Below are 22371 nucleotides of genomic sequence, written 5' to 3'. Positions count from 1 at the left end.
ACAAGGACAGCATCTGCCACCTTTCATCTTCCGCATCGGATCACACGGGGGGTTGGCTGTCTTCGTACTACGGTAAGCTGTCATATCGCTCCGCCGTCACGGGGACGAGGAGCGTGGCTTGGCCGACCCGTTCTCCTTGGGCGGCGTGGCCCAGCCTGACCTAGGCTCCTGCGCCGCGGCGGCGCTGCTGGGAGAGGCGAAGGCGGGGCTATCGTGGGCGACGCAGATGAAGGTCTGGCGGTCGGACAGGCAGAGGCGGTCTTCCTGCCACTGGTCGGGAAGGGCTGATTCGGCGGCTTGAGTGGAGGTGAAGGAGGTGGGGGAGTGGAGGAGGGAAGCGAGGTGGAGGGATTTGTATTCTTGGGCGAGGAGAGGCAGGGAAGGGGAGGGAGGGTCGATGGAGGTGTATGTGGATGCTGTGGTGGACATGCTTTTTTTTTGTACTGTACCTACTTTTAGTGTCACTGGGATTCGGAAACACGTCAACAAGTTCCGACAGTTATGGAAATTTCTGATTGCTCTAGCATTGTAAATATACATACAGAAGCAACCCCGTAACGGAATCGGTTTCAAGCCAGTAATGCGAAACCCGGAGCAAAGTAGCATCTATTATGAAACATTCCGGACTGTAACAAAATTCAGAAGACTTAAGCAGGAAAGGTAAACGAAATCCTCAAAGCTCAAGGATGTCGGAATGAGAAAGCAAAGCGGATCGAATGGTAGCTACTAACACACGTACAAAACCTCCGGGTATTGAGATCGTTGTACCAAATTGGCACACACTGCCTCACTGGGAATGGAGGAAGATTGCTGAGCCAGGTCGGTAATTTCAGAGTCCCAGGGCCTCCAGCGTCGATGTCGCCGTCGCCAATTGTTCCTGAAGAACCGCGTTCCTCGCCCGCTCGGCGGCAAGATCTTGCTGCAAACGGTTGAAGACTTCCCTTGATGGTGGTTGTTGTACAGGAACGCTAAGGCGGTTGGCTTCCACCGGCATCCTGTCGATCTTGTCGTTGGCGCCCACTGAATTCATCTGCGTCTGGACTTCCTTTCCTTTCTCGAGCATGATGGCATGGTGGATCATCTCAATGTTACCCTCGTCGAATTCCGACAGCAACATGTCTGCCAGCTGAAGTCTCTCTGCGTTCATGATCCACTGTGGAAGACCCCATCTCCGCACGAACGCCTGGAAGATTTCATCCTTCTTCTCTCGAATGGCACGCTCGGTCTCCGTAGAGAAACCCAGCCGAGATTCTTTCTCCTTTATCTGCTGCTCTTTCTGGGCAATTTCGAGCCGCAACTCGTCCAGTCGACTCTGTAGTTCCGAGATTCGCTGAGGATTCATGGCCGACGGGGCAATGCCCTGCCGTGGCGGAGGTAGGTTCAAGGCCTTTGTTATGGCAATTGCGGCAGACGAGACTTGTAGTTCTATGTCGGATACTGCAGTGTCGGGCATGGTTGGATGAATGACGCTGGTCGAGGTCGTTGGAGTCTGCCCACGTACGTCAGATGGATGCACCGGATTGTTAAGTCTGAGAGGGGGAGAACGAGAACTTGAGGCGCTCGAGAGAATACCTGCGAGCCCACCGCCGGAACCGCGGAGTCCCCGCGCACCTTCCCTCGAGCCCCGGGGCCCGTGTGTCTTGACGTCATGGACGGGCGAGAAGGAAGGACGCTCAGGGCCTGCCGCTGCATTGCAGGAAGGAGCGGGCCGTACTGCGCATCTGACGACAACCAAACCGGACAGAGAATGCTTCGCAAACCCCCGTCAAGTTCTATCGGCACAAGGCCTCCCGAGTCTGGTGGATGGAAGTTGGGAGTCTGTCGGGAGCTCGAACGCCTCGTACGACGATGCGATGGCTGTCGATTATTGCCTTCGCCCGATCCACCACTCGCCCATGTGAGACAATTCGCCGCCCATTACGCATTTTGAGAAGGGTGAAGTAGCTGACTTGACCTTCAGTGACCATAGCGCATTGAAATGCAACCATTCTGTCTACGTATCTGTCTACATACATTCAAGGTGTTGCCGGAATCAAACTGTTCAGGATGGCATCCCTATGAAACACCCACATGTAGCGGTCAAGGTCTCCTTGAAGGCTCTCGTCGAAAGTGAACTCGAAAAGATCAGTTTCTGGCACTTGCAGCGAAAACTTTACGTCGTCTGTGTCCATCACCCATCGGACAGCCTTGGTTGTTGCATGGACCAATTGTCCATGCACGACGATCCAGTATTCCTTTCCATCCTCACGTACTACCGTCACCACGTCATGGCCTAACCTCGTTGTGATCCTGAGCCGGTTTTTGTTTCCAAGCTCAACGAGATCATGGCCATTCTCCTCCTTGAAGCGGGCTAGCACCGTTTCGTCGAATTGCCCAAGATCGAGCGTCACCTCATCTCCGGGGTTCAGCACCTCTGCCGCCCCAACAAGCTGGCGGATAGATACTCCCTTTCGTATCTCGAAGCTGAGCAGCTCCACAGGAGCAGGCGTTGACTGAGTTTTCAGCCTCTCGTTTTCCGTTTGCAGATGTCCCATCTGGTCACGAAGGCGTTTGTTCTCTGCTTCGGCGACTTTTAGAGCCTTATCTGCTACTACGGCGTTGAGCGAAGCCGTGTCCTCGAGATCCTCTGTAGTCGTGCTGAGTTGGTTGGTCAAACGTTGGACATCCACTTGTGCTAAATCTCGCTCGTTTGTTCTGTCGACAATCGTCTGTGATGCAGTTTGGAACAGTTTCTGAAGCCTGTCTTTGGAACCGTGTAGATCTTGGATAGACAGTTCCAAGTTCTCGTTGGACTGCCGCAAGTCCTCGTTGGACTGTTGCAATTTCTCGTTGGATTGTTGCAGGGCCACGTTCTGGGTGCCCAGGCTCACGATTTTGCGGTCTTGCTCCTCTGCGCGCTTTTGAGAAGAACCTAATTCTGTCTGGACTGTCTTCAGTTCCAAACGAAGGTAATCTTCCTCGAACGTCGGCGGACGAATCCCCCTCTCCTCGATTGTTGTCACGGCTCGGTCGGCAGCACGGAGCTTCCCTTTGTCCAAGATCCATTCAGGCAGCTGAAAATGGTCAACGAATGTTTCCTTGACTCCTTGGATCGAGGCCCGTAAATCCTCAAGCTTCCTCTTTTGCCCGAGTGAGTCGCAATCGGCCTCCATCCTTATCCGCAGCTGTGTGGTGGCTCCCGGTCCAGCGGACCACTGGTTGTATTCCATCCTTTTCCTGAGTAATATAGCATCCATGTCGGCGCTCTCTCTGATTAGCTCTCTCCGCTGCTCCATATACTTGCCCAGCAGAGCATCTGTACGGGTGCGCGCTTTCTCATACTTTGCTGTCTGAGACTCTGCTGTGTCTGGAGTGCCTTGGTCGCGGTCGGCATCGGAATCGTCGCCTTGGGCCACCAGGTGACCGCCAATGTCTCTCAAGATGTCTTCCAGCTCCTCCATGGTGCTTGTGTGACGACAATAAATTGCCGTAAGCTGTCGCTGAGTGGGTCTGGCCTCTCAAAAGCAGGGTTCGCGATTGAAACTCGCCGATTGCAATCGAACAAGCAATTGGATTGCAAGCGGCCTTATATATCACCGGCTCACGAGTGAGCTTCGGGAGGTGATTCTGTATCGATCGTCTCTCAAGAAGATTCCCGTCGATCATTCCATCCAAGACAAGTTCCTCGAGTGTGCAAAGGACTTCTGTTGCTGCTTGGACGTCGTCCGGATCCTGTAAATTCAGCGGGCTGTCCGTCTTCGTACGTGGATTCTCGCGGTCGATGGCAACGATTTCAAGCAAGAGGTGGAAACGGCTCTCCTTCTTTTCCAACCGTAACCGCGCGGCATTGATGGGCGATGGTGGTGACCACGCCGCAGTTCTCGCTGGAGCTGGAAGGGGAGAGGCACCACGTTTGTGGCTCGTGGTTGGAGCGGCCAGTGTGTAGGTGGCGGATGCAATGGAGGGTGAGTGGAGTTGTCGCTGTAGTGGAAACGGGCGCGGTGTTGCGGCAACTGCGAAATGAGGCTGCAAGGTGAGATATCCGGCTTGATCGATCAGGAGGGCATTCATCCGAGTCAGGTGCATCTCAGGGGCAGGAAATGGCGCTCAGTAGAGTGATGTTGCGGCTGTGGAGAGGGAGGATGACTCGGGCTCTGGTGAGGGTGAGGGCGTTGACCAGAGTGACAAAGACGAGAAGGCCTGGACTGGTAAGCACGGGTGACGACGGACCCCGAAGCCGACGTTGCGCCGTGGAGCACCTTCCGCTGTCGCCCAGTGACGTCATCGGTCAAGCATCTGGTGAGGCTGTTGCCTACCCGCCCGCGCCGGCCACACTGCGCAGAAAATTTGCACTGCGCCTTCGCGAAATAACTACACCCTCGGCCTACACAACTTCAGTTTCCAGTCTCCCATCTGCGGAACTCACAAGATGGCGAACAACTCCGACAGCACGGCTAACAACCCTCACGGCCCAAAGACGTGACGGACATTGGTCATTGTCTGTCTCGACCTAGGTGCAGGAGAAATTATGCAGATTGAGCGTAACCAGCTTCAGATCTTCTTGGACACTGCAGCCCAATTCGACGATTGCAAAGAGTCTGTCAATCATCAGAGCTAACGTCATCGAGACTGACGAGTTAGACGGAGATGTGATGGTTCCTGCCGGCGCTCCAAAGGAAGCCTACTTCTACATTTGCGAAAAGCTCTTACTTAACCACCCAGAGGTCTGCGAGAGATCTGGATTCGACGATGAGAACGCCTGGGGTATCGACGATAATTCCTACGGATACGAGGCGATGACAGGCCCGCTCAATATGACCCATTCATACAACTCTTGGACAAATCGGTTCGGAGGCAAGGCCACGTTCTCGAAGTACATGGTGTACACCGCAAAGGCACGTAAGCGCCGCTACAAAAGAAATGACGAGACAAGCGCAGGACGGAACCCCGCACTCGGTTTGCCTGGTCCCGTTGTCAGTACGCCACTTAAGACCTTAGACCGATCCCCCGATGACGGACCCCAAAGCTCCATCGACAGCCTCGTTCGACGGCAACGGCGCCGTCGATACAACAGCCGCCACAGCTGTTGAGGGCGAAAACAACAGCGAGAAGGTCGTGACCGTCGCCAAGGTCGTCTTCGGTACCCTCGTCGATATAGCGGTGTCCAGGCTGCCCGTCGACTTCGACGTTCGAGCGCTGTCGGCCCGCCTCATGCCCCCGTCATGCATCACCGCGACCCCATGAACAAGATCGAGATTGACCACAACAATATGGAGCTAATCAACAAGGCCCATTGCGATGCTCGAGGCCGTAGATTACCAGGGGACGTTGGGAAAGACTGAGATCAGCGAGCTTCACAAGCAGGAGTACGAGCAGGTCAAGCGGCAGCTTGGATACACGCTGGATACTCTCGAAGCTTTCCCTCTTGCACTCGAGAGTCAAGAGTACGCGCCTCCGAACATATCTGATCACGAACCCGGACCCTCCGGTTGAAGGGGAAGATATTGACATGCTCAATGAAATTGGGATGATGCTGGAAACATGAGACACAGATGGACAGACGACGGGAACCATGACAGATAGAGTCTTCCAGAGCTAGGGTGTTCATTAGATTTCTCAAGACCAATGAAATGTGAAGTTTACCCTATCATGACCTTGTAGAACGGCTACACCTTGTGAAGAGTTTTGTGTGTCGATAGTGCATGTTCATCGAAATCTAATACAATGATGTCGTTAAGGGCCACAGCGAATGAAGGGGACATACAATTTACCGTTTAACGGTAAATCGATTAATAGAAAATGTAAATGAGCTTCACGGCGAGGTCGAATATCTCAAGCGAGTGTGTGTTTGGAAATGGAAGAGTGCAGGCACCACACATCGCTCTGTTTCCCTGCGCGTACAAGCCATCCAACTTGTTTCAGGTGGAATCGCTGAAAGCTATCTTGGGAGGAAATCTATGAGATTCGCGGTGATTTGGAAGTGCAAGGGTGATTGAAAGTTACGTTAGGTGGTGGTGGACGTAGGTGAAGCTGCGCCCCGTTGTTGCACTAAACAAAAGAGGCAGGTTACGGAAGGCACGTGCACATGCGCGCGCGGACGGACGACACTCATAAGCTTCGCTCTTGCACCAACTGCCACTTCGATTGCACGATAACGACTCCCCCTCGAGTGCTCAAGTGTCCACGTCTTCATTCCGCTCGGGCGCGACGGCCACTGAAGAGTCGCAATCCATTTCCGTCCCGTCGCAGCCAGTGCAACCCGAGCACTTCTTCCGACGTGACCCCAGTTGAAGCTCTGCGTTCAGACATTGTCTGAGCGATAGATAGTGCGACGACCATTGCGTCATCGTAGCACCCACGCAGCCATGCGTAAGTTTCCTTTCGCGTCTTCTCTCACTCGAGGTTAGCTCGTCTCACTTACTGAACTACTTGCAGCTTCCTACAAAACTGACCGCGATGATGCTATCGAAGATCTTGAGGATGCAGGACCCGCGGAACTGAAGACCACCAAGAAGCGTGCGCGGAAAAGGACTCCAATTGAAGATACTGACCGTGATGATGCTATCGAAGATCTTGAGGATATGTGTAAGCCACTTGTCTCCCTTCACCTTACTTGAGGTTGGTTTGCCTCACTCGTCGAATGCTGACTGACAACCTCTAGCTGATGCCGGACCTGCGGAACCGAAGGCCACTAGGAAGCGTGCGCGGAAAAGGACTCCAATTGAAGATACTGACCGTGATGATGCTATCGAAGATCTTGAGGAAACGTGTAAGTCACCTGTCACCCTTCACCTCACTTGAGGCTGGCTTGCCTCACTTGCCGAATGCTGACTGACAACCTCTAGCTGATGCCGAACATGCGGAACCGAAGGCCACTAAGAAGCGTGCGCAGAAAAGGACCCCAATTGAAGATGTGGTATTCATCGCAGTGGTTGGTGTCCCGGTCGGCAGAGCCAGAACCCCACACAGTCTGAAGGACAAAGGAAAGGATGTTTGGGCGACACTCGGCGAAGACAACAACGTCCTATACAGAATCAACGGTGGCAAGCGCATCGCCACAGACGAGATTGAGTGGTCCACGACATTCGACCAAAGCGACATGATGGGGAGGCTGGAGGCCAATAGGAAACTGGCCAATGTAGGTCAGAATCAGCAGTCGCAAGTGAGCTTTGCTAACGATGGGTCGCAGTCTTTGAAGGAGGCCTGGTACCTCGACATCCTGTCTGAAGAAGAAGTGAAGGAAGTCCAAAGGGACCCTCGCCTGACGAACGTCGCATTCGCAATTTGCGGATTCCACAAACTCTTGACGGCCCTACCACCGATGCCTGCAGTGCGAAACCTAGTCCCCAACAACTTTCTCGCCAAGCGCAGAGATGCGCAATCATTGCTCGACAAACTCAAGGACCAGTACACGGAATTTGCCCCGACCATCAACGCTTACGCTGCAGCTCGAGCTGCCGGGTACATGAAAGTGTTCGAGAAGGCTTTCCCGAACGGATTCTTCGACATCGGTGGCAACAATAGTTTCCATCTGGACATCTATGTCATGCGAGCATGCGCACGTTTTTGGGGCTCAAGTCGAGCTGGCAAGCCGCATGGCTATGCGAAGCGGATGATATGGGATGACGACGATGGTTTCACAGGGTTTGCGAAAGAGCTGAGCAGACAAATGGAATCCACGACGACAAACGAGCTCGTAAAGCCTCGCTTCATGACACAACAGTGGATGAAAGAAAAGAAACCGGTCTTCGTCTCCAAATACCAGGTGGAGAAACTGGAAGTGTTGTCCCTCATCTTCTCGACGCTCTCTGATGGCCCCCCCAAGACTCGGAGGATTTTGGAAAAGGAGTACAACAATCCTCTCAACGACAAATTGAAGACGAAACAGATACTAGAGATAAAGGCTCGAAAGAACGCCGAGAGCGGAGTCTTTTGTGGACCAGTAGTACCGACCCCGGGTTGGAGAGAGATACTGGAGCCTCATCTGGCTCCTGGCGAGATCATCAACTTCCCGAGCACAAACGGAGTGCCAAGCTTCGGCGAAGCCACAATGTTCCCACTTGGGTTCGAACGTCGATTGAAATACTACGAGTACATCAAGAAGCTTAGTGGTCATCAGTCAATGGCCCTTGGCGTCGTCCTGGCTGCCCTGTTGAAGGAGTCGCTCGACGACGAGAGGGAGTTCGACAAGTGGGCCAAAGTCGTTGACGACTGCTTGGAACACAACAAGTTCCAGATCCCGAAGAACATATGGAAGAAGGTCGAAACGCTACACAAGCAGGCTGAAGAACTAGCGGTCCTTGGACCCGAGGCCCCTGATGCTGAGGATTCTGAACTTGAGGAGTTCGGCTCTGAGGATGAGTGAGTATTGGTGTGGCCATTGTGTCACACCGCATCTGATGTAATGCCATTTGCATCATCGTCAGTGGAGCCATTGCATTCTATCGTTTCCTCCCTGGTCAATCTTACGGGCGAACAACGACTTTGCTTGGATATCATTCTTTCAGACCTTTCTTTCTCTTCCCCTTTTACTTTTATTGCTCGATATGCATAGGGTTAGTTCTGCTAAAAGTCTATTCATTTTAAAAGAAATATCACACTCTTCCCGCTTAGCGGGAAAAAAAGTCGTCCCCGTTCTCATTGACGGCACACCGATTTTAAACATAGCACGTAAGGTGGTTAGGTATGGAAGAGCGAGACGAAGTATTGTTAATGGCATGGTGAAAAATTCGCTCAGTGACGTCATCGCTCGAGCATCTGGCGTAGCCCGCCTGTCCGGTGTCCGAGGCTCTCGGCCGGGCCGATATTACCACCGATAGCCACTACGGTGCTTTAAAGTTCTCGCCCGCTGCCACTCCTGCTCTATCAAGTTCACCTCCACAAGGAAAATCTCCACTGCCTTCCAATATTCCATACTCAGCCCTTACAAAATATCTGACAACCCCTACAGCAGCAGCCAAACATGGTCGGCGGTCCCAACGGTTACATATTCCAGGATGGCTGGGACTTGGGCGATGGTTCGGTTCTTCTGATGGACAAGACTCAGCTGAACGCCATCTTGAACTTCATGTCTCAATTCCACAGATACAAATCTGACGTCCGTATCGCAAAGGACGCCATCGTCGAGGACGGCGATCTGCCCGGAGAAGCCATTGTTGGTGGTGCCGCTAAGGCGAACTTGTTTCATCTACTGGAACATTTCCTGCGTGAACACTCGACAAATTTCAAAGGCGAAGACCAGAATCGTTGGATCTTTGGGCGGATCCTCTGGGGACACAGCGCGGAGAAAGACACATGTGCGCAATACGACACTTACTTGTCTTGGAAGATCAAGTACAACACCGACGCCTTATTTAGCGAGTACAAGAGCTTCCTTGATGGAGGGCGCAAGCTCCGCGAGATCGCAGAGAAGGACAAGGGCCCAGAGTGAGGCTTTATAGTGCGACCATTGCGTCGTACTTAACGTCCATACGTTATCCTAACACAGACTGATCCTCAGACAGCGCAGTCACCATGCTATACTAATAAATGACGACAGAGGGGAGCATGGGGTTCACAACAAAAGGAAAACTGCAAGTGGGAAGGAAGCATAAAATACAGGAATTTCTTAGCAGAGCAGGGGAAACACCATACCTGGATAGCTTCCGAGAATCACCTTCCATGTAGCATATAGTAACAGGCTTTTAAAGAATTCAGATGGCCTTGACCCTAGATGCCTTGAATTTTGCTGAGGGTCGGACTGTCCGAAGAGTGGATGAAAGGATTGAGTTTGGGGATTTTGACGACGTGGAGCCGTGGCTGGTGGCGAGTGAGGTAAGTAGGCCTGGTTGGTGTAAAGTATCGACTTTATTTATGGTGTTGCCTATCCTTGGGGCTCAAGTAGACGTTGGACGTTGCGCGACAACGAGCTGGAAGACGGAATCGCTTAGCTGGACGCCAACCATAGCCGCGCCAGCAAAGTCCTCGCCCTGCTCTACATCCTTGGCGTAATGCTCCATGACCATCCTCACGTCCTCCACCCACGCCGGGAACAACAACGTCCGGACCTCACCCTCGCGCTGCCCACCACCCCACTTGAAAACCGCCGCCGCATGCCTCACCTCCCCATCCCGCCGCGGACCGGCATCTCGCCCCCACTCACACTCATTCCAGGGCGCCTTCCCACCCCCCTGCCGCTTGTACACCGTCCTAAAAGCGTCGGCATCCAGCCCAGCCGCAGCCGAGAACGTCTGCCGACCCGGCGGCACCGCCAACTCGATGGACCGGATGCCGCAAGGCTCCAACACCCCGCCGCTCCCCAACAAACACAGCACCACGCCGCGGTCGCTATCGATGACATCCTGGCGCAGGACAGACGGCGCCACAGCCGCGCCCTCCGCGACCTGCTCCACCCCGACGACCCGCACGCCGGGAGTACACCTTTCCATCACAGCCGCCGACCTCAGCAGGAAGCCGCCGCCGCACATGGGATCCACCTCCGCGTCAAACTGCGAGCGGATCGCCGCGCGCCGCACGCTGCTGCCGCTTGGTCCCAAGCTCAGCGCGCCGTCCACCAGCGCCGCGACCCAGTTGCGGTCGACGTGGAAGAAGCGCAGGGACTCGGGCGGGAGGGACGCCGTGTCCGCGACGAGGTGGGTGGTTGGGACGTTGCGCAGGAGGGCGAGGTCTTGGAGCCAGCGGTGCACCGCTTTCCAATCTGGCGAGGAGGCGACGGGGGCGGCGGAGGTGGTGGAGGTGAGGAGACGGGTCAGCGCAGTGGTGAAGGAGGGGGAGGCGAGGGCTAGCGTCCGGCCGACCTGGCGCGCTGCGGAGTACGTGATGTCTGGGATACCGAGGTCGGGGTCGAGGGTCGGGAGGGTGTTGGCGCTGGGGGAGGGCGGGAGAGGGTAGGGCACGGCTACTGGCGTCAAGGGACCGCGGAGTAGTGCCGCGGTCGTCTCGCCCGTGGGGGTGCGGTATCTGGTTAGGGTGTAGCCATCGTGCAGCCGCTGCCTCAAACACTTTGGATCGGCGGTGGGGCAGTAGTCCCCGGGGCTGATGGTTGGGTCTGGAACACGCAGCATGCCCGCGGTCTGGCCTAGCTTCCGGAGGGTCGCGTCCATGTGCGGAGAGCCTGCCGGTAGCGTGGTGAAGCTCCAGCTGTGCAGCGATGCCATGGCGACGCGGGGGCTCTTGGAGTGGTCGAGCGGCCAGTCCATGTCTTCGACCCCCTCGATCGACACGAGGTGAGCGACCACGGCTTCGGGCTGCGTTCCTGCCAGCGGACCCGTGCGATGCGACAGGACGATGCCGAAGGAGCCCTCGTCCTCCGCCCCGGCTTCGGCCATCCCGTCCGCCTGGACCTCCCGCACGTGCGCCAGATACTTGTACCGCGACGCGTCCGGCCGCGCCTGCGGAACCACGTCGCCGTCGTTATCGTACGCGGTCACGAGCTCGGCGAACAGGGTAGACGGCACGAAAACGACGTCCGTGGTCTCGTCCTCGTCGTCCTGGCATGCCGCCAGGGAAGACACCGTCGACCTCAGCTTGACGACATCCGCCGCCTTCATCGTCACGGCCAGCGTCGTCTCCGCCTGCTCGACGACGCCATCCCTCAAGCTCGTTTCTGAGAACATCTCGCGCAGCTCCTCTGCCGGAACGCTGAGTTCCTCGCGCGTGAACACCAGCACAGCCAGCCACGGCACCGCATCTCGGGCGCCGTCGCCGCCGCCGGGCCCCTCCTCCCTGCTCAGAGGCCTCGCCCAGGGAAGGTGCGGGTCGGACAGAACGACATGAGCGAGCGCGTTCGCCGGCGCGCCTTGACCCGGTGTCGGGAATGAAGAAAGGACGGACCCGTTGGGGAGGCGGAACGGCAGGGCCTGACCCTCGAATTGCCGCCCCGGGCCGTAGACTCCACAGGGCGGGCGAGTGGAGGGGCGCGACATGCTGGGCTCTCTTCGGCTGGGTCGTGTTGTTGGCAGCGCGTATTTATGTACGAAAGTCTGAAATGATGGCGACTATGTGGGAAGTGGTTTCGAATACCAGTCGGTTTGGATGAAAAAAATCAGTTGGTCAATATCAGCGCTGTGTGGCTTGAAGCCGTGGCGCAGGGCGCGTGGACAGCCGCGCGGCACAACAGCTTGGCTGATACGCCGCCCGCGTTGCCATTGCAGCCTCCTTTGCTTGGCCGAGGGGGAGGCTTTGCAGACGGTAAGCCATGGCGGTCGGGAGAAGATAAGCTTTCAAGCTGGGAAGAGACGTGATTGGTCAATGGCTCGTCTACGAAAAAAAAAATGCAGAGAAAATGCTCAATCCAAGTGGATATGTCTATGTGTCGTCAGGTGGGACCCTTCTTTTCTCACCAGCGGCAGACCTTTGCACGACGAGCAGAAAGGGCGAGCGGCGAGTTGCGAAGAAGATGGAATTCTCTAGCCCGTGGAAGCGGGGAAGCGGTGTAAAAAGAGTAGGATTTGAACGGCCTGGATCCTTTGCCACCCTTGGAAGTGCCGATCAGGGGTGCCGGACCCATTATGGCCTAAACACACACTCGACAGGGCTTTAGTGTGTCTGTATACTTCCATCCACTCGGCCCTACTTGAGGAAGGGAGGCAGCCCACAACCACGAAAAAAGCTAGAAAGAACCGCCACATGGCTGAGAGAGGAAGTCCGGGGAATTCTAGGCTACCGTTTCTAGCGCAGTCTGGACCGGATCGCTGGCACCCGCGGGCCACGTGTACGCCTGGAATGGTAGGTACTAACTTGATGTAGCCATTCAGCGGCGCTAAACCAGCCACAGCCCGCCGCTAGTCCCCATGCCTCGTATTCTGAGGCTGAGAAAACAGTTCTATGGCTGGCTGGAGCAGACTCTCGGATGATTTTCTATGCAGTTGACATCTATTGCGACACGCGGCCTCGGCTGTTGCACAGCTGCACCGCTCGGGCGGCAGTTGGACATGTTCTCCAACAGTCGAGGCCCGCCACAGACCACCGCTATCCACAAAGGTTGGCGACTTCAACACTCTTTCTGCTAAGTCTTAGCCTCTACTACTACTGTGTATGCAGCCACCGCTCAGCTGGTGGCGTTTTAATTTGGTGGCGCTCCGCGGCTATACAGGGACTTTTTTGTGAGCAAAGCAAGCTGATCACAATATAAATACTTTGCTCGACTGGTAGCGTTTTGGGTATCAGCAACTGACTGCAACTCTAGCTCTTCGAGAAAATGCGTTACCTTCCTCTGTTGGCCCTGCCCGTGGCGGTCTCCGCCTCGCCTCTGGTTCAGAGGGACTTGCTTTCCGCCGCCAAGAGCCTGTTCTGCTCCCTCAACAACGATGTTGTCACTGCCCTCAAGCAACAGTCGACGGCCACTAGCTACTGCAGTAGCTATCTGTCCATTCCCACCAAGACATTGTATGCTACAATCTTCTAACCCCAGCCATACTCACTGACTCACATTGAAAAAGCTCTACCACGTCCACGGTTACTCCTACAAGCGTGCACGTAACAACGACCGCTACCATTACTGGAGATCCGTACATCACCACCGAGACTGCTACCGAAACCACGTCTACCGATCTCCATGTGCCCTCGACCGTCGTTGAAGTGAGTCCCCCCCGAATCGGACAGAGGAAATTTAACTGATCCCTTGATAGACGGACACAACGACGGTGACTGTCACCTCATCCACTGTCACGCTTTCTTGCCTGAGCAGCGCATACACGGCCACTCCCTCGGCTCAGAATGCGAAGCGCGGCAACGTGCAGAAGCCAACTTGCCTGCCCTCGACCTGGGCCTCTCCGGCAATCTCCAGTGCCTGCTCCTGCTTGAGCATCCCGACACCCTCGATTACCTCAACCATCACCACCACCCTCGCACCTGGCACTGTGACCGATACCGCCACCCAGACCCTCACCCCCACTGAGACAAGGTAAGCACAGACACTCAAGCCGCGAATGATTCGAACGAGTCTGCTAACGACAGCAGCACTGTCACCACGACCGAAACGTCCACCAACACCGTCATCGACTACACGACCACCACGACCACCACCACCGAGACCGTGTACGCCACGGCCACCACCATCTCCACCACCGGCCTCGCCTACCGCAAGTACACGCACTCGTACAACGCCGACTCGTCCAGCAGCGGCTTCACGTCCTCGTACTTCAAGACCGCCAGCGTCGACTTCAGCGGCACGCTGCAGGACATCGACTTCTCCACCCCCAACTGGCCGTCCGGCAGCACCTACCTCACCCTCCCCGGCAACTCTGCCTTCAACTCGGCCCAGTCCGCCGTCCTCATGAACGGCTTCTTCGTCGCCCCCGCCGCCGGCACCTACACCTTCTCGTCGTCCAGCAGCTACATCGACAACTGGGGCTACCTGTGGACCGGCGACGCCGCCTACAGCTCCTGGTCCGACAGCAACGCCGCGTACAAGGCCTCGAGGACCAGCGCCGGCTACATCGGCGGCTCTACGTCCTTCACCTTGAGTGCGGGCGACGCCATTCCCATGACTCTGCTGTGGGCCAACGGCGGCGGCGTCGGCCAGTCGATTTTCACCATCACGCTTCCCAGTGGATCGACCGTCAGCGATAGCACCGGGTACTTTGCCCCTGGCTGTGATGCTGTTTTCTCGTAGGGATTTAGTCGTGCATGGCGAGCAAAAGCACGGAGCGTAGTTGACTGGGGGGAGTTAGTAAGACGCTGATGTAGGGGGATAATTGACTGTATGAGAAATTACGGGTAGTAATTAGGAAATGAAAGTTAATGTTTTTCGTCTGACAAATATTCGAACCGCCTACTCGAGTGAAATGGAGCCGTAGGAAAATAACGGGAAGTTGAAGCAATTGCTCGGACTCAGATTTGAGTATCAAAAGTCTCTAAATGCGTCCAAATATAGGAACCAAGCCCCTGTGTGAGGTAGACGTAGGTAGGTCTAATGAAGTGCTACTGGAAGATGCACTGGTTGGTGAGCTCCGCGGCTGTGCCCTTGATGTAGTCCGCGTTGTCTGTCGCCTTGGCGAATGGCTTCTTGCAAATTATCATCCCGTATTATTCTTTGATGTGTTGCTTGATGAACCTCACCTATACAAATGCGATGGACTTTCCATGCTATTCATTAACTTACCTGCGCTTACCGGCGATATCCGCGCATTGCGAAAAACCACTATGGCTCGAGCAGCCGTCTCCGTCTGAAGCACCCCAATAGAAACACCTGTCCTAATATAAACGCCTGTCCCGACATAAACGCCTGTCATCAGTCATGGCCCCGTCTCCAATTCATCCAACTCCGCGTCCCCACGGCGGCGAAGCAGCAAGCGGAACGGCTAGCACCCGCCGCATCTCCATCTCCATCGCCGGATCGTCTCCCACCATCGACATAATCAGCCACGCTAAGTTCTTCCTCACAATCACCTTCACACTGTGTGACTCCGCTCGCGCCGCCCATCGCACTTTTCAAATCAGCCTCCCCCCTTTTCCAACCAACGACGGCCGTACGTCATACCCTCTAGCAGCCTCGCATCCATCAACGTCAACCCCCCTTCCGCCCACCCCTTCCACTGCCGACGACATCCACGCCAAGAGCCCGGGTCCCCCCTACCAAGCCGAACACCCACCCTATTCCCCACCTCCACCATCGGCACATCCCACAATCCGTCGCCACATCCAAACCCTTAGCCCGGCCGTGACGACGGCGACACTGGCGGCTCCGGCTCCGGTTCGACCCTTCCCTCCCCACCCGAAATAGCCTCCTCTTCCCTCTCCATCCTCATCCTCATCCTCCCTATCATCATCCTCCTAGTCCAACACTGCCCTCCCCCCACTTTAAGAAAGAAAGAAGAAAGGGTAAGTAGTAAGTAGATTAAGAGCAAAGATAAGAGAGAGGGAGGATAGAAGCACGGGGTGCGTCACCTATACCGAATCGGGGTAAAACACTAAGAAAAATCTCACGATAGTGGCTCGTGTACACACTAACCAGACAGTCAAAAGATCTTTGCAAAGATGGCAGCCCTCCGTCTTTGCTTGCTTTTGGGGGTAGGTGGTCGGTCGAATGCGCGGCAGTACGTCTGGGGCGTGACTAGCGCGATCGAAGGGGGCAGGGCGGGGCGGGCAGCGGGAGGTGCATGCCGCGTGGCTGGAGTGTTTGTGTGTGTGTGTGTGCGGGCGGACGGACGGGGCCGGTGGGGAGGGAGGGAGGAGGGAGGAGGGCAGTGGTAATGGGCATAGTATACCGGGATTGGTGGGGTGGGTATAAGTATGGGGACGGGTATGGCGGGGCGGAGGGGAGGGGACGGGACGGTGGCGGTGGGGCTGGAGTTGCGAGGCGGATGGAGGGGGTTATTGGAGGGGGCTTGTGATGCGCGGTGCGCGTGGGGAGGGAGGCGGGTGGTGGGTGGGCTTTGGATGGCTTCGTGGTTGTGGGATGTATGGAGGAGGGTGAGATGGTCTATCTTCTCGGTCTCTTTGCTGCTGGCCCCTCGGTGTCGTGCTCTGATGCAGCGCGCCTGGTCGTTGCGGGGCTAGCGTTGCTCGCACCATCGGTGGCAATGCTCATGGCATCTGGATCCCTGGGTGCCGTGGAACGTCGCACGTGTGATTGGGCCGAAGGCTCCGAGGCAGCCTGTGTGCTTGGATGGACCATGTTGAATGCTACCGCATCGATTGCGTCGCGGAGGCGGTCGCGAAGACGAGGCGCCCATATTTCGTACACGTTCCGGACAAAGTTCCACGATCGACGGGTATCAGTGGTCTCATCGGGCGAAAGGTTATATTTATACACCTTTCGGCGATAGATGGTGGTTTCTTCTCCGTCCAGAATGGGATAGTAGGCATGGATGTACACCCATTCGTGATTGTAGGATATGGAGAAGGCCATGATATGACCGCTGCCGGTAAAGTCGGTTTTGGCGGCCCGGAACAAGTCGACCATAGAGCGCACAGCAACCAGCATGCTATAGCCGTTTTGGTTATCTGCGACCTCAATGGATTCAGTTGGCGCCTTTACCTCGCAAGTAAGAAACGGAAAGTACATCCGGTTTGCTTGCATGAAAGTCGTCTTCTCACTGGCCATGATGGTGAGGGTATCCCGTTGACTCTGTGAAAAGGCCTTTCGGGAGAAGCCCACGCAATAGTCGGGTTGTGGTGGTTTTGTGAAGACAGGTGCGAGAACCGACCTCTCCCAAGGCTGATCCCACAGATTGACCAAGTAACTGTAAGTCTCCTTTAGCTTTTTGTCCGAGGAGCTGCGGTCTCCCAGAGCTCCGGCCGACGGACAGACAACTGCGGACATTTCTTGAGCGACACCGCGCTCATTTTGCATGTGCATTCGTTCGAGTAGAGCCTCGATGGTGTCTTGGTGAAATTTACCGCCTGGAGCTTCGTCCGAGACCTTCTTCCGGCTGTGGGTGGTCAGAGTTTGCAACAGTGTCCTGCTCTCCGTTTTCAGGTCGGCATCAGACTGGTTTTGCTTGACCTCTGCCATGATCAGGGATACGCCGTCCACTCCATACTCAAGCATTTCGCGGTGGCTTCTCTTCTTGTAATCTGGGCTCCGTTTGTCTGATGCGCGTGATCCGTTGGGCTGGGAAGCGCTTTCTTCCTGTTCCGTAGCTCCATTTTGGGATTGATTCTGGATGCGCTGTAGTGCCTGAATGCGTAGAATGTCGCCTGGATTGACGGCCTTGGCCGACTTGCGTCGTGCAGAGCCCGCCATGATGTCTTCTGTGGGAGGGACTTCGGGCGTGCCTTGCAACCAACTTCTGATTGGATGGATATCCTCCTGTCTGGGCTGTGGCGATGCTTCGACAGTATCTTTCGCACCCCGCCTCTTTCTTCGTTGGTTGCGACGCTCGGGAGCTAGGTTCGGATTTGGTGGGAGAGGGTTCTGGGGCTGCAGTGTTCCAAGTTGATCTTGCTGTCCCCGGCCTGTCAATGCGATGGAGCAGCAATGGGAGGTCAAACGCACTGACCTTCCGTTTCCTCGGCGAATCTTCGAGTCTGCCGTATTCAACAGGCAGTCCTTGGGTGCGGCGACTTGTGCGTCCTGGCGTCCTTTCCCGAGCTGGGTGCAACGGATCAATACATGAAGCTCGCTTTGGCCGGAGAACAACGAACTTGCGGGCTTCTGGACCGGACGACGGGTAGCAGGGGCAGACGGGAGTGGCTTCTTCTTCGGACGGCCACGTCTACCGGTGGCCGTGGCGGTGGCAGTCGGCTTGGTGATGGTCTTAGCGGGTGATGCGGCGGCACGGCCACTGCGGCGCAGTGTTGAGAATCGAGTCTGTGGCGCCATGGTGGACGGGAGCGGGCTGTATATCTATGAGTACGAAGAGGCGGTGGGCGAGATGAGGCTCTTTCGCTGGTGAGGGGGAGATCGATTTGCTGGCAGGACAGACACCGAGAGAAGGGGAATGCGCCACGTTTAGAGTCGTCCATCGAGCGGGCCGCTTCTCTCCCCCAGTAAGCAAAACCTGTCTGTCCGGTGCCCGCGTACGGGTCTCGCACCGTTGACCGGTTAGCTTCCGGAAGACGGGACCGGATTTGTGTGTTCATTGGGGCGGGGGTCTTTCCGGCGTCCGGGCGGGTCCTCCCTTTTGCGAGTCGTCACGCGAGCGAGCATGGGTCGCTCCCTTTTGGCGCGATAGTCGATGCCCGCCTGCTTTTTACTGCCCCATACACCGTCGGCTTTGACGGGACGCTGTAAATGCCTCGTAGTTGAAACAGAGCCAATTGCAAAACCGCACGCCTCGAGCACCACCATTTTTGAGGTCCTCCATGTTGCTGTGCCGCACACGTCGTGCTATGCACCCTGTGGAGTGGGGGTGGGAGATGGCCCGGATAGCGGGCAAGATCGACGGGATTTGAAATGCCCATGATCTGGACCGCCTGGCATGCCGCCGTTGGCGCTTCAATTCTCCATGTGATTGGTCTTTTGTTACAACATGACTTGACCGTAGCTTGTCTGGATATGGTGGCCTGCACACCATCTTATCGTCTGCGCAAGCTTTCAAAATGCCGGTAGTCCGACTAGCCGCAACACTGCCCATGTCAAATCTGTCATGTCCACACCGTACTTTTCAACAATGCAGTACATATTCGCGGCATGCTCATCGCAGCGGGGCTACCTGGTCCGCATCTGCACCTTTTATCAACCGCATGTAGCCAGATCCAGCGACCTCCTGACTCGACAGTCTCGCTGGTTGCATCTCGACACAGTTCCTTCGTCGTATTCCTACCAATACTTCCCGCAGCTTCCTGCAGCTAGGTCCAGCATTGGATGGTTTCTCCGCCCTTCTCCATTGTCGGCTGATGACTGCTCCCACTTGTCTTTTGAGGAGATAGCTTGAGGCGGAGTCAAAGGTTCCGAGTACTTGTCATAGTAACAGCTAATATAGACCAAGGTTTGCGGGTTTGTCAGACCTAATCACTAAACAAAGTTGCGTTCACGAAGCGCGGTAAACAGCTTTACAAGATAATGCAACATCAGCATGACGAACCAGCACTGCAGAAAGAACGACTGGCAGTACCTTCCTCCATTCAAACATGACTTCCCACTCAAACACCACATTTGCCAAACACCGTCTCAACCTCCCCAGAAACATTCACTCCTCCACCTCCGCAGAAGAAGTCTCCCCGCCCGCATGCCGCTTCACCTCCTCATTGTGCTTCCTCACCCACTCCTCCAGATACTCCGGCACCGGCTCAACGCGATTATCCCCACACGGCACCGGCGTCCCAAACAGCTCCGAACAAACCGGCACGACACCCGTCCACACCCGCCCCACCACCCCCTCATCCTTCAACTCCGCCCTCGAATTATTCGGCCCCGCCACATTAACCTTCGCACTCGCCCCATCCACCACGACCTTCAAAATACTCGTACTCCTCACCTCCCCCTCCGTCGGCGGCGTCCGCGACCCCTCCCAGCGCCCCGCCACCAACCCATCTGTAATCAGCCGCATCGCCCACAGCTTCTCATCCGCGTCCCGCACGACGCTCGCGCGCCCCACCACCACCGCGCTGCGGAACTGGCAGTTGTGGTTGTACGGCGTCAGCGCCAGCACCACGCCGTCCAGCAGCGCCGCGCTGACGCTGACCGCCGTCTCCGATGGCTGCCGCATCAGCCGCGCCGAGGCGTGCCCGTGCAGGTAGAGGTCGAGCGGCGTGTGCGCCGGGTCTGCGTCTGGCTGCGCGTAGAGGCCCATCGTGCCGATCATGGGGAGGATGGCGGGGTAGGAAGGCGGCGGCGGCGCTGCGGGTGAGGGTGCGGGTGAGGGTGCGGGTGCGGCTGCGGGTGCGTTTGTGGCTGCGTCTGCGTCTGCTGCGGCGGGGCTGAAGCTGACGTGCAGGATTGTGGCGGCGTTGATGATGGAGTGGACTGTGCGGTAGTCGTAGGTGACGAGCCGCTTGTAGCGGTGCGCGGCGGTTTGTTGGATTACGCGGTAGGCGGACATTTTATTCCTTGGGGGTGGGGAACTGCGGGGGTGGGTCGGTGGTGTGTGTTTGGGGACTGCGGAGCCGGATGAGTGTGGGTCGGCCCACGTCGCGTCCCCCGCTGTGGGTTTACTTATACGTATGTCTTCTGCCCCCGCGGTTTCCCGAAGTGGAATTGTTTTGCAGTCTGGAGGGCGGCGGGCGCTAGCCTCAACAAGGGAGGTGCAGCCGGTGTTGGAGCGGGGCCCAGGAATGATGCAGTTTGCGTTCGGTTTGATTGGGTGCTGAGCGAGGGGCGTCGCGGGGATGACTGGCTTGCGGTTGGGAATGACGTGGGCATGTTGTACAGAGTCGCACTGTCCATATCGCGTGGGCGGGGGGCGTCACCGGCGGCGGGCTGGCACGGAGGTAATAAAGTGGCCACTAGCCAGCGACGATCTTCGGTACGATCATCTCCCACTCTGTCGTGTGGGGGATTTGCGGGCGGAACGGCACGTCAGCACAGGGTCCCGCTACTTCCCGTTGCTAATCGTATCGGGGCTGGCCTCTGTATCGTAAAGGCCGACCATCCATTGGAGCGCTTGATACGCACGTACAAGGCAGCCAATTAGACATTCCCAGCACTGGTAGCGGGCTTGACTACTTCTCCACCGGATGCACAGAGCAAAGGAACAAAGAACATTTTACAGGCTCTGATAAATGAATTGAATTTCCCAACATGTTGTACGAGCCCCGCCCTTTGCCTACTCTCCCGTGACTTCCCACGTGCACATCTACTATGCAGGCTGAAGCAAGTACTCATCTGTGAGTGGTATCAGACGCTGCTGAATATGGTATAAGCAGGGAGCACTTACGGATCGGCCCGTCGGGAAGGTTCCAAGAGTCCTTTACATCGAAACCAGCCCTGGCGAACATGTCTTTCATTATGGCCGGGCCCCATTTGTAGGACTCGTAAAAGTCAATGTGATCGCCAACGGCAAAGCGGGTGTTGAGCGGATCACAATCGACGTCGTAAACGGGCTTGAACATGCATCTGTGAACGATAGTGTCCTTCTCGATAGAAATCTTCCCCGTCACCGTCCAGTCTTCGTCGCGGTACCAAGTCGATTCGAGCACTCTGTTCGAGTGAGCGAAAGCGTTGCGGAGGAACCGATGGACCACGCCGTCCGGGTCGTTGTAGGACTCCCAAACCCTCTGTTCGTCGCGCTCGGCGTCGATGCCGAGCAGCATGCGGTCATGTGGCCGCATTCTCTTGGACCACTTCTGCAGCAGACCCACGGCATCGTCGAAGGCGTCGTTTCCAAAGATGGACCCCAGGGAGAGGAACCATCTGGGAGACTCGACGGTGCGTGACCAAGCCAGGCCATCCTCAAAAGTGCCGTGCAGGCCAAAGCACCGCACATGGCGGTACCGAGGGATGAGCTGAGCCATGTTCTGCTCCAGAGAGGGGCGCGAGAGATCCAAAGCAAGGTAGGAGGCCTGCTTCCCCGCTCTCTCCAGGCTGTCGAGCACGGGGATGATTTTGCGTACATCTCTGTGCAACCGTCAGCCGTGCCAGAGTCGCCGGGCCATGCAGGGGAACGCTCACCCGCATCCCAAGTCGATGATTACGGAGCCGGGCTCCACAGCTTCTGCAATTCGACCGCCGCAGTCCTCCAGGAGGCGGATCTCCTCGGCGGTAGCATAGTAGCCCGGCAGACGGGTGACGTCTCGCCACATGGCCAGCCCAGCGTCGTCTGAGAGGAGGGCAGAAGGAAACAGCTTCCGCTCGCCTGGCTTCTTGGAGCCTAGCCTTTCCCTCAGCATGGTCCGGAAGCTCTCCTGCACCGAGTGCCCGCCCACGTCCAAGACGGTGCCTGCCGCAAGATTGGACAGACTGTCGATTTCCGTACCGTTGGCGGCCATGCTGAGGCGTTTCTGGTTGATACGTTTGGGGGGCGTGTTTGTGTCGCAGTTGAATCTGATCTGGAGAGCAGCAGCAGC

At 56.4% G+C, this 22371-nt stretch overlaps 11 protein-coding genes across 11 annotated transcripts; 4 read left to right on the top strand and 7 right to left on the bottom strand.

Moving 5' to 3' along the window:
* Nucleotides 1-96: 96 nt before the first annotated feature.
* On the bottom strand, nt 97-429 carry BKCO1_27000125 (uncharacterized protein; the record flags this gene model as incomplete). Its single annotated transcript, XM_020273533.1, has 1 exon — nt 97-429. The coding sequence occupies one exon, from the start codon at nt 427-429 to the stop codon at nt 97-99; it is 333 nt and encodes a 110-aa protein (XP_020130115.1).
* Nucleotides 430-829: 400 nt separating this feature from the next.
* Nucleotides 830-1453, bottom strand: BKCO1_27000124 (uncharacterized protein; the record flags this gene model as incomplete). The annotated part of the gene is made up of 1 exon (XM_020273532.1): nt 830-1453. The coding sequence occupies one exon, from the start codon at nt 1451-1453 to the stop codon at nt 830-832; it is 624 nt and encodes a 207-aa protein (XP_020130114.1).
* A 562-nt stretch (nt 1454-2015) lies between these two features.
* BKCO1_27000123 (uncharacterized protein) lies at nt 2016-3440 on the bottom strand (the record flags this gene model as incomplete). The annotated part of the gene is made up of 1 exon (XM_020273531.1): nt 2016-3440. One exon carries the CDS (start codon nt 3438-3440, stop codon nt 2016-2018), a length of 1425 nt encoding a protein of 474 aa, XP_020130109.1.
* A 1191-nt stretch (nt 3441-4631) lies between these two features.
* Nucleotides 4632-5472, top strand: BKCO1_27000122 (uncharacterized protein; the record flags this gene model as incomplete). The annotated part of the gene is made up of 3 exons (XM_020273530.1): nt 4632-4956; nt 5006-5198; nt 5268-5472. 3 exons carry the CDS (start codon nt 4632-4634, stop codon nt 5470-5472), a joined length of 723 nt encoding a protein of 240 aa, XP_020130108.1.
* An 872-nt stretch (nt 5473-6344) lies between these two features.
* On the top strand, nt 6345-8344 carry BKCO1_27000121 (uncharacterized protein; the record flags this gene model as incomplete). The annotated part of the gene is made up of 5 exons (XM_020273529.1): nt 6345-6348; nt 6415-6564; nt 6641-6748; nt 6825-7117; nt 7169-8344. The coding sequence occupies 5 exons, from the start codon at nt 6345-6347 to the stop codon at nt 8342-8344; spliced, it is 1731 nt and encodes a 576-aa protein (XP_020130111.1).
* A 597-nt stretch (nt 8345-8941) lies between these two features.
* BKCO1_27000120 (uncharacterized protein) lies at nt 8942-9409 on the top strand (the record flags this gene model as incomplete). The annotated part of the gene is made up of 1 exon (XM_020273528.1): nt 8942-9409. The coding sequence occupies one exon, from the start codon at nt 8942-8944 to the stop codon at nt 9407-9409; it is 468 nt and encodes a 155-aa protein (XP_020130110.1).
* Nucleotides 9410-9854: 445 nt separating this feature from the next.
* BKCO1_27000119 (uncharacterized protein) lies at nt 9855-11903 on the bottom strand (the record flags this gene model as incomplete). The annotated part of the gene is made up of 1 exon (XM_020273526.1): nt 9855-11903. One exon carries the CDS (start codon nt 11901-11903, stop codon nt 9855-9857), a length of 2049 nt encoding a protein of 682 aa, XP_020130046.1.
* Nucleotides 11904-13177: 1274 nt separating this feature from the next.
* BKCO1_27000118 (gleya adhesin domain protein) lies at nt 13178-14593 on the top strand (the record flags this gene model as incomplete). The annotated part of the gene is made up of 4 exons (XM_020273525.1): nt 13178-13365; nt 13419-13557; nt 13608-13882; nt 13939-14593. 4 exons carry the CDS (start codon nt 13178-13180, stop codon nt 14591-14593), a joined length of 1257 nt encoding a protein of 418 aa, XP_020130047.1.
* A 1809-nt stretch (nt 14594-16402) lies between these two features.
* BKCO1_27000117 (uncharacterized protein) lies at nt 16403-18247 on the bottom strand (the record flags this gene model as incomplete). Its single annotated transcript, XM_020273524.1, has 1 exon — nt 16403-18247. One exon carries the CDS (start codon nt 18245-18247, stop codon nt 16403-16405), a length of 1845 nt encoding a protein of 614 aa, XP_020130048.1.
* A 1309-nt stretch (nt 18248-19556) lies between these two features.
* Nucleotides 19557-20408, bottom strand: BKCO1_27000116 (flavin-nucleotide-binding protein; the record flags this gene model as incomplete). The annotated part of the gene is made up of 1 exon (XM_020273523.1): nt 19557-20408. One exon carries the CDS (start codon nt 20406-20408, stop codon nt 19557-19559), a length of 852 nt encoding a protein of 283 aa, XP_020130049.1.
* Nucleotides 20409-21164: 756 nt separating this feature from the next.
* Nucleotides 21165-22293, bottom strand: BKCO1_27000115 (uncharacterized protein; the record flags this gene model as incomplete). Its single annotated transcript, XM_020273522.1, has 3 exons — nt 21165-21190; nt 21243-21922; nt 21977-22293. The coding sequence occupies 3 exons, from the start codon at nt 22291-22293 to the stop codon at nt 21165-21167; spliced, it is 1023 nt and encodes a 340-aa protein (XP_020130050.1).
* Between the last annotated feature and the right edge of the window lie 78 nt (nt 22294-22371).

This window comes from Diplodia corticola, assembly GCF_001883845.1.
Source record: "Diplodia corticola strain CBS 112549 chromosome Unknown scaffold27, whole genome shotgun sequence".
Taxonomy (NCBI): domain Eukaryota; kingdom Fungi; phylum Ascomycota; class Dothideomycetes; order Botryosphaeriales; family Botryosphaeriaceae; genus Diplodia; species Diplodia corticola.
The sequence above is the reverse complement of the archived record's forward strand: the minus strand, read 5'-3'. Positions and strand labels throughout refer to the sequence as shown.